Genomic DNA, 12,639 nt, shown 5'->3' on the forward strand with positions numbered 1-12,639 from the left:
CTAGGAAAGTAGAAAAGAAAATTTTGGCTATTGGAAACAGTAAGGAGATAAGGGCATCTTTGGCATTGAAGTTAGTGATGAAGGGTATCTCCCCAAAATCAGGAAGTTTTCTATTTGCTTAATTGCCTAATTGGGTGGCTAAAAACAACTACCCAATTATGGCAGGCGACGTGCCTGATAATTCTTAAACTAGAATTACATAAATGCCCTCATCAATGTTTGAACTTTGAAATGAAGGGAAAAGATGATCGTAACAGACGTAGTCAGTCTCACACATGCGTGATGCGTCATTCGACTTTCATACTGTACATGCACGATTGCACATGGGAGTTTTTGACCGAATTGCCATCGGTACAAAACTTTGTCCAGGCTCCAGATTCAGCTATGGTACCGGATTTTCGGTATCATAAAAAGTGGTACTGGTAAGGTAACCACTACCACTAACCAATCGGGCAATCAGGTCAGGTCAGGTCAGGTGGTCATTTATCAAATTCACGGAGGATTTTAATCGATAAAGCCGGCCCTTCCGTGAGTGGGCAGTGGGCTGTGTTAATATATGTAGGGCCCAGGGAATTGAAGCCTCCCACCATTCGGCATGATAACTTCGAAACAATCGGGACTTTGTTTCTAGTACCAGTACAAACCATGATACAGTGTTTCGACAAGATATTGCCAGCCTTCATTATAGAAAATAAAACTAGATATGGTAGCCATTCATCGCACTGGTCCCACACCATCGATTGGCCCATTAAATGCATCATCGAAGAACATCTCGTGGGCCCACCTTTCAAGTTGCAATTTCCTTCCCAGTCTCCTAGATAAAGGAGGAGGACCCAGGGGATAATAGATTTCATTTCAGAATGAAAAAGCGAGAGGGCCCATGGGCCATGGGCTCATCAGTCTAGTCCATTCTGTAGGCCACCTCTCTCTGATGGGGATCAAGCCCAATTAAGCATCTAACCGAGTAACCATCCAATGTCGACATCTTCTTCTCCAGTCTCCACCAACTGGTTGTTGCTTGTTACTACTTGGTACATCTTTGGTTTTATACTTTTATCAGAAGCAGACCATCGCAGAATTCGGATCAAGCGGTCTACAATCAGAAGCAGATGGGCCAACATCTGTACGGTGATCCTGTCCGTTTGATTAGCTACCCACTTTCCAATTTGTCTACAAGATTATTAGGATTCAAATCAGACGGTCCGGACCGATGATCACGTACACCCGAAGCACATGCAATCACACTCCCTACCTACATGACATGTGATCTCAGTACCCATAATTCAATAATCTAAGCAAGCACTAAAAAAGAATGGGTTTGTTAGAATCTTGGGGGAGAGAGAGAGAGAGAGAGGGGCATTTTTGGGATTTCTGACAGGGTGAATGGGAGAGTGTTTTTGACATTTCACAATGTCGTGGATATCCGCTCTAGAAAAAACCAAAATTACAAAAGAAAAAAAATTGGGTTCTTTTCTACTTCCCCAGGGTGAAAACGGCTCTCCTTTTAATATTTGTTTTCAATGCAAAATTAAAAAAAAAAAAGAAAGAAAAAAAAGAAAAAGAAGAAGATCCAGTCGACAGTCGACGAAAACCAAGCAGTTATGATTTATGAATTCTGGTGGGACCCACACATACGAGTCTGACTAGGTAAAGATTTTAACATTTTCCGAAATTAAAGTTAAAACTAAAAAATCTAAATTTATGACGTAATTTGGCATAGGATAAGGACCATAGAAGTTGCTACAGCCGTGCATCGTATACCGTACATGTTGCCTCTACGTTCATCCATCACTGCCGTTCGTGCGAAGAATGAACGGACGGTGAAAGTGAACCGCAGAAACTCGTGTACGCCTCTGATGGTAGACTAACATCGACCTTTATAGGTTGCACTGTAGGATTGTTTTCACACACTCAGGCTCACACACAAGGACTAAAAGTGCAATAGCAAGAAATTTTAGAGCTAAAAATCATTTCGAGAAATCCTTTTTCTTCTTCCGCTGGTTCTTCATTGCCGATAGAAAAAAACTTTAGAGATGAAAATTATTTCCATAAATCCTTTTTCTTCCTTTAATTGTTCCTGCTCTTATTCCTTTATTTTTTGTTTTAATTTTTTTAGACTTTTTTTTTTGCAGAAAACCCACCAATAGTTATTGACATTTTGGAATAATGAACAGTTAAAACATAGAAGAAAAAGGTTTTCTTTCCTTTTTTTTCTGGGGAAAATCACTTTTTTTTGTTTGTTTCCTCTTTTTCTCTATATTCTTTGGCTCTTGCTTTTTTCATTTGGTCTATAATTTTTCTGTAAATGCTTTTTTTTTTCTCTTTTTGAGCCAAACCCCAAACTCAGAAGAGTCCAGAGTCAACAGGATATAGAGGTAATATTTGTCTATCCTTACTCCATCATAAAATTAAAAATGATTTTTTTTATATAAAAAGGACTATATGTTTTTCAATAACATCAAAATAAAGCAATGAAAGCTGAACATTTACTCTTCCACATACAATAGAACAACAACAACAAGTCATACAAACACCATCCCCATTTTACCTTCCTTTCTCCACCTTTATTTGGATTCCTTCAAGGGTCCTCTCTCTTCCATTTGGGATTGTACAGAATCCGGGCTAAAATCCCATTTCAGTCTCTCTGTTTTTGGTTGATTCCGCTATTTTCTCTGATTTATTTTGAGACTATAAGAAAGAACCTGTTCTGGGTATCTTGGATTTTTGTTTTTCTTCTGCAAACTTTACCTGAGTTTTAGTAGAACAGACTTGCGAACACAGTAATTCGTTTAAACGAGGTTGAAGAGAATAAACGTATAATTTTCCAAATTTTCTCGAATTTTTGTGAAGAAATCAGTGCGTTTCCTTTTATTTTTTTTCTTCCTTTTCGCCTTTTTCCTTTGTTTTCGTTATTGTGAATCTTACTTTGGAAATTAAGGAAGAAGAGAGACATGGGCAAACAAGGGCCTTGCTATCACTGTGGAGTTACAAGTGAGTCTTCATTCGTTTTGCGTACTGTTTTTTTTTTTTTTAATTTATTTTTTGTTTTCTCTACTGAATATTCAAGAAAAAATGGATTCAATTTCTTTTTTCGTTTATGTAAATGGGGTTTCTTTATCTAAATTAATTTCTTTTACGGAGAAATGTTTGCATATGGTAGTCTATTTTAGTGATGGAGAGATTACTTGAACCAGGAAATAAATGAAGCATGCGTGTTAATATGTATTTCTTTTCCTCTTCACTCACATGCGTTTGTAAAAATGAATTTTTACAGGACTACATAGAGTCTGCTTTTTTTATTTGAACATGTACTTGTTTTTTTTTTTTTTTTTTCTTTTTTTTGTGTATTAGAATAATTTGGCTTTGCTTTTCTTTTTTTTCTTTTTTTTTTTTTCATTTGGTTCTTCATTGGTGTTCATGTTCCTTTGAATATATAGCATTCATTTCACTGGCGCTGTTAATTTTGCAGATAATGGTGGAATGAGTTTTTAGGGAATCTATGTTTTGGTTATTCTAAATTCTTCCTGCCCTTTTATGCAATTTCTTTTCTGGAAAGGAAGATCATTGTGTAGTCATACCTTGCTCTGTCTCTTTTCCATTTATGATTCTCTGTGTATAAAGGGCAAATTTTATGGTTCAATTAGAATGAGTGAATGTACTTTTGCTAACTACAATGTTTGAAGTGCTTTTATCGATTGAAAACAAGTCTACAATGCTTTTCCTATAGTTACTTGTTCCTGTTTTATAGGAATAAGTTACTGCTAAGCATCCACTCTCAAATTCATCTTAAATGATTTCCTTCAATTATGTTTACACATATTGTTCTTGAAACTGTTCCATCTAATACTCAAGTCGCTATACTATAAATTCTTAAATATTTCTGCACTACCACATTACACCAATCTAATTCTCCATCTAAGAAATATTCTTGGTTTGTCATTCTACAGCCAAGCATGGGGTGTATTTAGTAGTGGACAAAATTAGTGAAATTTCTGCCTTGGGAAAGAATCTTAATTTCTCTGCTTTGCTGATGCTTTTCATGACTGTTTAGTCTTACATTTGCTTCTCTATTTTAATCTTTATTGCAGGGAGAGCATACACCAATTATGGTTGTTGCATTCTAGTTTTTCTTTTCAAGTATTTGATATCACAATGTGGACAAGATTCATAACTGCCAAATGAGTTTGGGAAGGAGAGACTATGCTTCAGAATTTCAATGTTCTTCCTATTTGTGTCAAACACTAGAAAAAGTGCTCCTTCAGAGAAACAAATCCACATCATTGAGAGAACTTGGACACTAATATTTATTATAAAAGTTCATTTAGGTTGAGCTCATTGCTCAATTATATATCTTTCCTCCCTCAAAGTGTGGTCTTGGGCTTGGTTTTGAGATAATGTGTAAAAATAAAAACATGGTTTTGGAAGGGAGAGACTATGTTTCAGAATTTATATGTTCTTTCTATTTGTGCCAAACACTAGAAAAAAGTGCTCCTTCAGAGAAACAAATCCACATCATTGAGAGAACTTGGACACTAATATTATTATAAAAGTTTATTTAGGTTGAGCTCATAGCTCAATTATATATCTTTCCTCCCTCAAAAATGTGGTCTTGGGCTTGGTTTTGAGGTAATGTGTAAAAATAAAATACCAATTCCTTTTCTCCTTTGGGATAAGTTACCTTACATTCTCCTAGTCATTTGTTAGAGCTATCATTTGCTTCCATGTCTCTTAAATTGGTGTTTCTACAACTACTTACATGCTACATCCCACCTTTCAGTGCTGAAATTTTCTTCTAAACTTGCTCTTCATTGTCTTAAACTTTTGATTTGGCTTAAACTGCCAAGAATGGACACTCCATGTGTCTCTTCTTTTGCTAATCTTCTCATTTAGTGGTTTATTGTTGCTTGAGCCTCATCCCTCAGTGCCCTTATCTCATTCAGATCTTTCTTTGGCCACTCTAGTATCCCTTACCAACCACATTGCTATGTTGCACAAGGCTCTTGTTTGCCCATGCCATGTACAGTGAATTAACTATCCAAGAATAAACATTTATAAGAATGTTGTAGCTCACTTGTATAACAGCCTGTTCCTACACTTGTAACTCACAAACTCACAATGCCTTTGTTTGTTCATCCACTATACAAATGAGTGAATTACAAGGGATATTAGAAAGCCCTCGTAGCTCATAACAGCATGTTCCTGCACTTGTAACTCACGTCACCCTTGTTTGATCATGCCTTATACAATTAAGTTAATTAGAAGGGTACTAGAAGGCCCTTTCATTTTACTTGTATGACTTAACTGAGGAAATTAAGGAACAGGTTGTTTCATTGGCATTGTTTATGCAAAATGTCTCTACTTATGAAGCAACATTTCTTGATAAGTTATTGATATATGATGTTGTTTTTTTTCATACAGAAGATTTAATTACCAGAACCTTGTAACAACAGGATAGGGCTAAAAAAGAACAGAAAAGGAAGTACAGTTTTGCATTAAAATCAAGTGTTTTAAGATTCTAAACATGCTAGGCATGGGCACTTGATCAAATATTCAGAGTCATTTCTCCTCTTATTGTCCTGGTTAAATGTACTCTTGTAGGACCATTCCTTATTCTATATTGTCCATGCTTGGAATAACAGTTTAGGATGTAAATGGCTCTGGTCATTTATCCTCCTAAATTGTAACTAGGAACATGGGACAAATAACTCCATTCTAACCATTGTTAATGTTACCTTAGTTTAAACTTTAATTTTGTTGGTACAGATTGATGTATGATGACAGAAGTCCCAGATCACATAATGACTTGTTGCTCTGTGTTCAGTCTATGTCATAATCACACCCCAATATCTTCTAACGATTTAGAAAGCAAAGGGAGCACGACATAACCAATATAGTTCCATTTAACAACATTGCAAGGTGGTTAGAGATGCAATGAAAAACACGCTCCTGTTTTCGTGTTCATATGCACTTCATAAATGTAAACTCAAAGACCCAGGCTATAGCACACAAAAGGAGCATATTTTTCTCAGTGTACTCTTTTTCATGATTTATCTGCACATATTACTCTGGAATAACAGTGATCCACTTATTAAGTATAACCATTTTATGTTCAATGTGTTGTATGCATAGGATAATGTTTACAAGGAATATAATTCTAAAAGTCCTGCTGATTAATATGATTATAGTCTTTTCAGCTTTTCTCTGCTCATGAATGACACTCTCTTGCATTTTAAAATATGGCTTGATACTTAGTCTTGTAATGGAGAATAAACCTCTATTTATATTCTGTTCAAACTTCTGTTTGCACATGCTAGATGGTGCCATGTGGTATCCAGGCCATGGAATGAAAAGATATGAGCATGTGGCAAGGTGTAGCATCTGCAATCACTCCAAACAATGGGCCCTAGGTCTTTAAACTAAGTGCTTATAAATTCAACATTGCCCAGATGGGATAGCATGGATGGGTTATAGCACTAAAAAATTTGCTTCAAATCAGATGTTATCCTTTTTAACCTTTCACATTATTGAAGAATAACATGACACCTTAGCCTTTTCTGCAACTTTTGATTTGGAGCTATTCATGGTCATGTAGTCTTTGAAATTGACTATTATTAGGGGCTTATATGAGTGGGGCCAAATCCTCTTTGTTTTCAGTGTTTAAAGTTTACTCTTTTTTATGTCTTCAAGTTATTCTTGCTTATTGATTGGTTTAGTAGATTGGTTGCTGACAGAAAAGTAATGCAACAGGTACCCCTCTTTGGCGTAATGGGCCACCGGAAAAGCCAATTCTATGCAATGCATGTGGATCTCGATGGCGAACAAAGGGAACACTTGCAAACTACACCCCTTTACATGCTCGAGTGGAGACTGATGATTATGAGGATTATAAGGCTCCAAAAGTAAAGAGCATATCTATTAAGGCCAAAGAGGCAAAGTTGCATAAGAGAAAGAAAAGTCATGATAACATGATAGTTGGAAGGGGAGCCCCTGAATATGATCAAACCTTTCGGAAGGGTCTTGAAGAGGATACTAGTAATAGATCAAGTTCAGGATCAGCCATATCTTACTCTGAGAGTTGTGCACAATTTGGTGGTACAGATGCAAGTGATTTGACAGGTTGGAATAGCATCCTTATTCCTTGATAACTTTTTGAGAGAAATGAGTTTAGGTCTATAATGTCTGAAGTAATAGGTCATATATTCACATTTTTTCCATTTCCTTGTGTAAAGCCTCAAAAATGTTATCTGATTACTTAACATGAATAGAGTTGCATAATAGCTCCATTAAATGAACAAATAAAAACATGGACATATTGCATCCAAATATAAGCAACCCAATCAGAACACACAAAACGCTGTTTATTTCTTATACTTTCTGTTGAGTAAAGCTGCATTTCTTATTCAAAGGATTTTGATTCCTATGAAGAATAAGTGAAGATGTCATATCTGTTTTGTTTTATGTAGTAGCTTTCTGTTATGTTTGATAAACACAAGTTAGTTGAGCTAGCTTACTATTAATCTTTTTCAGGTCCACCTCAATCCATGGTATGGGATTCACTTGTTCCATCAAGGAAGAGGACCTGTGTGAGTCGCCCAAAGCCATCTCCGGTTGAGAAGCTTACAAAAGATCTATGCTCCATTTTACATGAGCAACAAGCATCTTCTTATTTCTCGGGATCTTCAGAAGAAGACTTGCTCTTCGAAAGCGAGACCCCAATGGTTTCTGTTGAGATAGGACATGGAAGTGTTCTCATCAAGCATCCAGGATCAGTCACCCGAGAGGAAGAATCTGAAGCCAGCTCCCTTTCAATGGATAACAAACCATACACAGTTAATGAAGCTTACTCAGGTTCTGCATCCATTCTTATACATAGTAACGACAAGGGTGTATGCTTTCCAATTCTTGGCAATGAGAAATTGAAGAAGTCCACAGGACAGGACACAGAACAAGATCAGATGAAGAGGTGAATTAGTAATATTTTGAATTTCATTAAAAGCTAATTGTAGTTTCAGATTGAACTTCCCAAGTATGGTTTAGAGATCATTGAAAAACCACTTTAGTTCTTTTTTCTTGCATCCCAGCATCCTTTTATATTATTCAGGGGCAAATTAAGCATTTTTACTCACCATACAAGCTCATTGTTGCTTTTGTGGGCTAAACTTCCCTATTTTTTATGTTGCAGGGATAAGACTCTCTTTGAGAAGTCACAAATTCTGCGACATCGTAATTCACCGCTGAGATCCATAAATTTAAAAGTAAGATTTCACTTCTAAAGTTATTTATTTGATTTTGTGCAGAAGTTATATTCTTCAGATCTAGGTCTGTGTCAAAAATAACATCTAGTAGGTTCTAAATGCGACCAAATTGGCTGAGATAGGCTTTTGGTATTCTGTGTTACTTTTACCTAAGATTGTTGCGTAGCTTACATGATTGCAGTCCATGTTTGGAGTAGGATGTTGTTAGCTTTGAGGAGTTTGCAAATAATTTGACGCATGAAGAACAGCAGCAACTGATGAAGTATCTACCTTCTACAGATACTGCTAGACTTCCTGACAGGTCAGAATCCTTATTACTCATGTTTCAGTTGATAATAACAGCAAAGGAGTGGACTTTATGATATTAGTATATATTGGATGTTACACATGGAATTACGAACTAGGGATACAATTTGTTTGTTTCTGCCATGCGGAGGGATAAGGTTGCAATCTGATCTGTTCACTGGATAAAGGACCTTCTGGATTAGCCATGTATTCAATATCTTGTATTCCATATCAACTCAATAATCCACCTCAAATTCGTGGGGGTTTCCTAAGTAATGTTAGCTGTCACAAGTTTTATTTTTATTTAAAATTACGACAGAGAGAGGCAGGTACCAGAATTAGGTGGAGGTACAGATACATGCACATTGGGTAATAACCTTTTTACATACAAGTGTCATGTGTTTACAATGCTGAAGATTATGTAGAGGTTCTTGAGGTACATGATGTTGAGTCCTGACACAAAATTTTTCTTGTTTCCACATGTGCAGCCTTAAGAGCATGTTTGATAGCCCTCAATTCAAGGAGAACTTATCCTCCTTCCAGAAATTGCTTGCAGAAGGAGTCTTTGATCTCTCTTTTCCTGGAGGGACAACTGAAGACTGTAAGACTCTGAAGCGGCTTCTGTTAGTCAATTTGGCAACGTCCAAATGGGTAGAACACTATAATCTGCTCAAGGTATGAATTAATTACTTTTTTATTTTTATTTTTTGGCTATTATAGCAAAGAGGAAGTTAAGTTGATTCGATTTGTTTGAATTTAAATGTACAACTGTATCCAACAACTAATTACTCTCTCAATTAATTTTCTATTCTCTGTTTCCATTGGCTCTAGGATGTAAAAAGTAAAAAGGTTACAGGGAAGGGGGTTGCAACAGGAAACAGTGTGCTTGGGTCAAGTGATTTTTCAGCCATCAAGAGACCACGTGATGGGCAACATCATAACTTTTCAGGTAGCTATTTTCCTATCTATGACTATAAACTAAGCACTTAATTCATGTTTATTTATATCTTCTCTTGCACCCTTGTTTTTTATTATTTTTTTGTCTATCCAATTGCTCTAAGGGTGATTAGATTTAAAGTTCATAAACATATCTAGTTTTTTTTTTTTCTCTTTTAACCTTTTCTTCATCAATATTCTCTCTCGTAAATGTCTAATATAGAATAATAGTTATATAAATTGATTCTGTAAAGCAAAAAAATAAAAATAAAAATAAATAAATAAATAAATCCTACCTTTGTTGCAATGTACGGTGGAAGCATAATTATAAAAAAGAAAGGTACTGTGGAAGCAATTATAAATTCCTTCTGTTTCAGAGCCAAAAACCACAATCAAGAGTCCCAAAAGGGTGGGCATGAAGGCCAGCTATGACAATGATGGATCTTGCTTCAGTCCAGGAAGCCTATTTACTTTCCCTCCTGATGGAAGCACCCTCATGTTTGACTCTTTCAAGTATACTGATGACAGTTCTGATCAGGATCTACTGCTGGATGTGCCATCCAATGGATCCTTCCCACAGGCAGAGCTTCTACCCCCATCTTCAAGTTTCAGTGTGCAACAGGCTAGCACTAGTAGTTCAGTTCACTCGCATCTTATCCGTCCTTGAAACTGATTGTCCATGGGACACAAGAATGGAACACCCAATCAACAAAATTTGCATTTCAACGTGCAAAAGAACACTGTAAATGAGGTTTTTCTGTTTTTTGTTTTCCTTTTTACCTTTTCCCTTCCCTTTACCATGTTTGAGAATGCTGACCTGTTTCATAAGTGGAATTTCTAAAGGATGGATGTGGCTGGTTTTTTTGTATAGGCTGACAAAAGATTGTAATATATATCTCAAAGTCCCAAACTGCAAAGGAGGTTGTTTTATCTAGAGCTGAATGGAGAGAGAGAGAGAGAGAGAGAGAGAGAGAGAGAGAGAGAGTTTTACATGTATAGTTGCTGCCTTGGTAATAAGTTTTGATATAGCTTACCTGATATAGCTTACCTTTTATTGGTGCTGCATTTCTTGGTCTCCATCTCTGCTTATAGTGAAATAATTTCTCAGTTATATTAGTTGGGAATGGCAATGCAAGTGGATTCATGGAAATCTTCACATCTGATGTTCTTGATGATGACCGGTCCTGAACCGATTATTAACTGGTTCACATCTAATGCAAGTAGTTGCTTTAGACGGCATTGCAGTTGCTGAAGGGTAGATCGGTCAGTGGTCAGATCTGGTTCGTGTCGGGGTGGATCAGTCCCGAACCGATAATTACTTGCTTCTATAAATTAGACCCAGAACCCAACCAATTACTAATCTGGGTCTGACTTGATTAGATCTCAATCTCATTATACTTGACATTTATAATTACCTACGATATATTTTTTGATATTTAATTACCTATGACATATAGCAACGTGGAACTTCGTCTTTGATAATATGACCTTAATATAAATGACAGTAAATAGTAAATTGTTTATATGTTGATAAAAAAACAAGTCTTCTAACCAAAATTATCTTATATACTATGAAATATATCCTTTTAGTTATAAAAAATAACAAAAGTTACAAAAAAAATGGGACATTTATATATTATTAACCGTATAGTTGGTTCCGATCTCAATGTATTTGGAACAGCAAGAACCGGACCTGATTTAATTATTAATTGAGACACAAACCACAACCAAAACCAACATAATTGGTTTGGTTGAATCTACCGATAGGGGTGTAACTTGGGTGTGCTCAGGGTGAGGATTTGTTAAAATTGAATGAGCCTGGGCCAGGGCTACAAGTCAGGTCGGGTTAGGTTGGGTTGAGGCCAACCCGAATCCTAATCCAACCCGACCAACCCAACCCTAACCCTAACTAAATTCCTTCAACCATAACCCAATCCAATCCAACCCGAAGTCAATTTCAGGTTGGGTTGGGCTCGGGTTGAGCCCAATCCAACATTCTTCCCATCCCTTAAAACCTCATAAACTTTTTTATTTTAGATCTTATCTCAACCATCACTACATATATTAATCCTATGTTTCATTAGTATTTATTTGTTGACACTTTTTTTTTCTGTTTTTTTTATACAATTCAGAAAAGCAAGTGTTAGAAATAACTATAGTTTATTATGAGTTATGGCTTACGATAGATCTTTCTTGGGCGGCAAACAACATAGAGGAGATGAAGAATAAAGTTTTCAAAAAAAACATAAAATACTATTTTTAAGGTTTTAGTCTTTCTGATTAGGATTAAGTGAAGTGATTATCTTAAAAGAAATACATGATACTATATGGTGGGGGCTATACAAATATCATGCATCTAAACAAATCAATGTATGTTATATATTACATATAACATATATTTATATGACATGTACTATAGAGTTGGGTTCGGGTTGGCTAAGGGGTCAACCCTAACCCAACCTGAAGTAAAGTCGGGTTCGTGAATTTCAACCCTAACCCTAACCCGAACATCAACCTAACCCAACCCAACTCAATTTTTTTGGGTTGGGTTCGGGCCAACCCGACCCAAGAACTCAGGCTAAATGATTTGTACAGTCTTCAAATTGGGTGCCTAACTTGCACTCTTAAGGTCTGTTTGGTTTGCAGGAATAGGGAATTAGAATCCGAATTGAAATGGTCCATTCTATTCCAACTGTTTGATTGGGTGGAATCAAAATCTCATTCTCATTCCTGGTGGAATGGCCATTCCCTCCCTCTCCCCTGGGAATGAGAATCCGTTCCAACCAATTCTGATTTTGTTTCCGGTCTGAACCAAACAGATGAGGGGAGTAGACCATTCTGATTTCAATTCCAAGTCTTGTTCTGATTGTGAACCAAACAGACCCTTAGTTGAACAAGTGAAAAACAAAGTGTGTGCATGACTGCATGTAACATTTGCCTTTTCACTAGGGTTGTCAGTGGTTTGTATAAACTCAACCAACCCAAACACACATAATGCCATTATACAGGGTCTAGGCCTAGAAAGATATGTTAAGGCTTGGTTTTATCTAAATAAACTAATTATGTTCCTGTGTGTGTATTAGGTGATGTTTGGGAGTACTTATTGTTTCTAAACGGACTTTTTTCAAAAGAGGGCTTATCAAAGCTTCTTCAAAACGGGTTT

General features: G+C 36.3%; 1 protein-coding gene across 4 annotated transcripts; it reads left to right on the forward strand.

Moving 5' to 3' along the window:
- The first annotated feature begins 2,203 nt into the window (after positions 1 to 2,203).
- Positions 2,204 to 10,541, forward strand: LOC148848369 (GATA transcription factor 26-like). Of its 4 annotated transcripts, XM_088951211.1 has the most exons (9): positions 2,461 to 2,991; positions 4,089 to 4,325; positions 6,748 to 7,116; positions 7,528 to 7,963; positions 8,183 to 8,255; positions 8,453 to 8,556; positions 9,029 to 9,215; positions 9,372 to 9,489; positions 9,854 to 10,541. In XM_088951211.1, the coding sequence occupies exons 2-9, from the start codon at positions 4,217 to 4,219 to the stop codon at positions 10,141 to 10,143; spliced, it is 1,686 nt and encodes a 561-aa protein (XP_088807337.1). In that variant the 5' UTR covers positions 2,461 to 2,991; positions 4,089 to 4,216; the 3' UTR covers positions 10,144 to 10,541. The 4 variants fall into 4 exon arrangements, with proteins under 4 accessions (XP_088807338.1, XP_088807339.1, XP_088807337.1 ...); XM_088951212.1 differs by lacking the exon at positions 4,089 to 4,325 and having other exon boundaries at positions 2,204 to 2,991; XM_088951213.1 differs by lacking the exons at positions 2,461 to 2,991; positions 4,089 to 4,325 and adding an exon at positions 2,310 to 2,375.
- The last annotated feature ends 2,098 nt before the right edge of the window (positions 10,542 to 12,639 follow it).

This window comes from Nelumbo lutea, chromosome 6 (genome assembly GCF_056320005.1).
Source record: "Nelumbo lutea isolate HS-2025 chromosome 6, American lotus-T2T, whole genome shotgun sequence".
Classification (NCBI taxonomy): Eukaryota; Viridiplantae; Streptophyta; class Magnoliopsida; order Proteales; family Nelumbonaceae; genus Nelumbo; species Nelumbo lutea.

Excerpts from the sequence above, each read along its gene's own strand:
- LOC148848369 (XM_088951211.1), top strand. The coding sequence starts at position 4,217 with ATGTTCTTCCTATTTGTGTCAAACACTAGAAAAAGTGCTCCTTCAGAG. Across the intron at positions 4,326-6,747 it reads TATTATAAAAGTTCATTTAG|GTACCCCTCTTTGGCGTAAT; the intron begins GTTGAGCTCATT and ends GTAATGCAACAG. Across the intron at positions 7,964-8,182 it reads GAACAAGATCAGATGAAGAG|GGATAAGACTCTCTTTGAGA; the intron begins GTGAATTAGTAA and ends TTTATGTTGCAG.